Source organism: Halyomorpha halys, unplaced genomic scaffold (genome assembly GCF_000696795.3).
Source record: "Halyomorpha halys isolate HHAL.00 unplaced genomic scaffold, Hhal_1.1 Scaffold1319.1, whole genome shotgun sequence".
Lineage (NCBI taxonomy): Eukaryota > Metazoa > Arthropoda > Insecta > Hemiptera > Pentatomidae > Halyomorpha > Halyomorpha halys.
This window is the reverse complement of record NW_027108542.1, coordinates 234190-235174: the sequence shown is the minus strand read 5'-3', so window position 1 is coordinate 235174 and position 985 is coordinate 234190. Positions and strand designations below refer to the sequence as shown.

The window sequence follows — 985 nt, the reverse complement described above, 5'->3', positions numbered from 1 at the left end:
CCCCCCCCCCCCCCCCCTCCCGACCATCTTCTCCTCTTATATATCTACCATCTATCTTCACCTCATTAAATTTAATATTAATAAGTCAATTAAGGCTGCTACATGTGGTAGCTATCCAACTTTCAAAAGCAGTTACAGTAGCTTCTTGGAATTTGGCACCAACAATGTTAGAAGTAAACTCGGAAATCAGTAAGAAGTACTTGAGTTGCCGCTTTAAATATATTATTTACTGTTATAAATATGTTTTTCTTTAAATATTTGTAAATCCTGTTTAAACTAAATTCATCAAATCATTTTATTCGATTTTAAGTGTAAATAACATATATTTTATGCGAATTATTTTATTTTCTATTATGAGTTAGACTCTTAGATAATAAAATTAGCCCGTGAAAGTTTTACTGTCTTAAAGATCATATAAATTTATAAGTGGCTTAGTAACATTTGTATAAGTTTACTTAAATTCCATATCTAATATCTTGTATACCGTTAAATATTGCTTTGAATAAAATAAAAAAATTATGAAGTGAAATTATTAACAATTAAATGTAATAAAAACTCACCAATGACGCTCAACTGCTTGGACACTACAGCGGTAGAGAAGTGTGGGGACTCCGTAGTTACTTCACAGCTAATGTTACCAGAGAGGTTGAATCCGACCTGCCTCAGCACTACTTGGCTTGCGTTTGACATCGAAAGCTGTAACAAATCGATATAATTTATTGACCAAAATATAACAAATTAAGAACTAGAGTAAATAGCCTAAGATATAAAACAATAAAATACAAATCAACAATGTACAATAAATTTACTGAAAATAGGTCTCCTTTCTTTGCAAACCAGCTATTTTTTTTCTTTCTAAAATAAAGTTTTGAGCAAATTTTAAGTTTGATGCACTTGAGGAACTGTCTATCAGAAATCAATAAATCCCCTTTAGAAAAGTTTTTATTTAAAGAGATGAGCCTTTTGTCATGGTTATGAACAGTAG

The 985-nt window shown here is 30.6% G+C and overlaps 1 protein-coding gene across 1 annotated transcript in view; it reads right to left on the bottom strand.

The window, feature by feature from the left end:
• The window catches only part of LOC106689285 (uncharacterized), a gene marked incomplete at its 5' end in the record, with an annotated part of 268764 nt that overhangs the window by 146313 nt on the left and 121466 nt on the right, over positions 1-985 (bottom strand). The window contains 1 exon segment of the mRNA XM_067046853.1: positions 561-696. Within this exon segment, the coding sequence (XP_066902954.1) occupies positions 561-696 (136 nt within the window).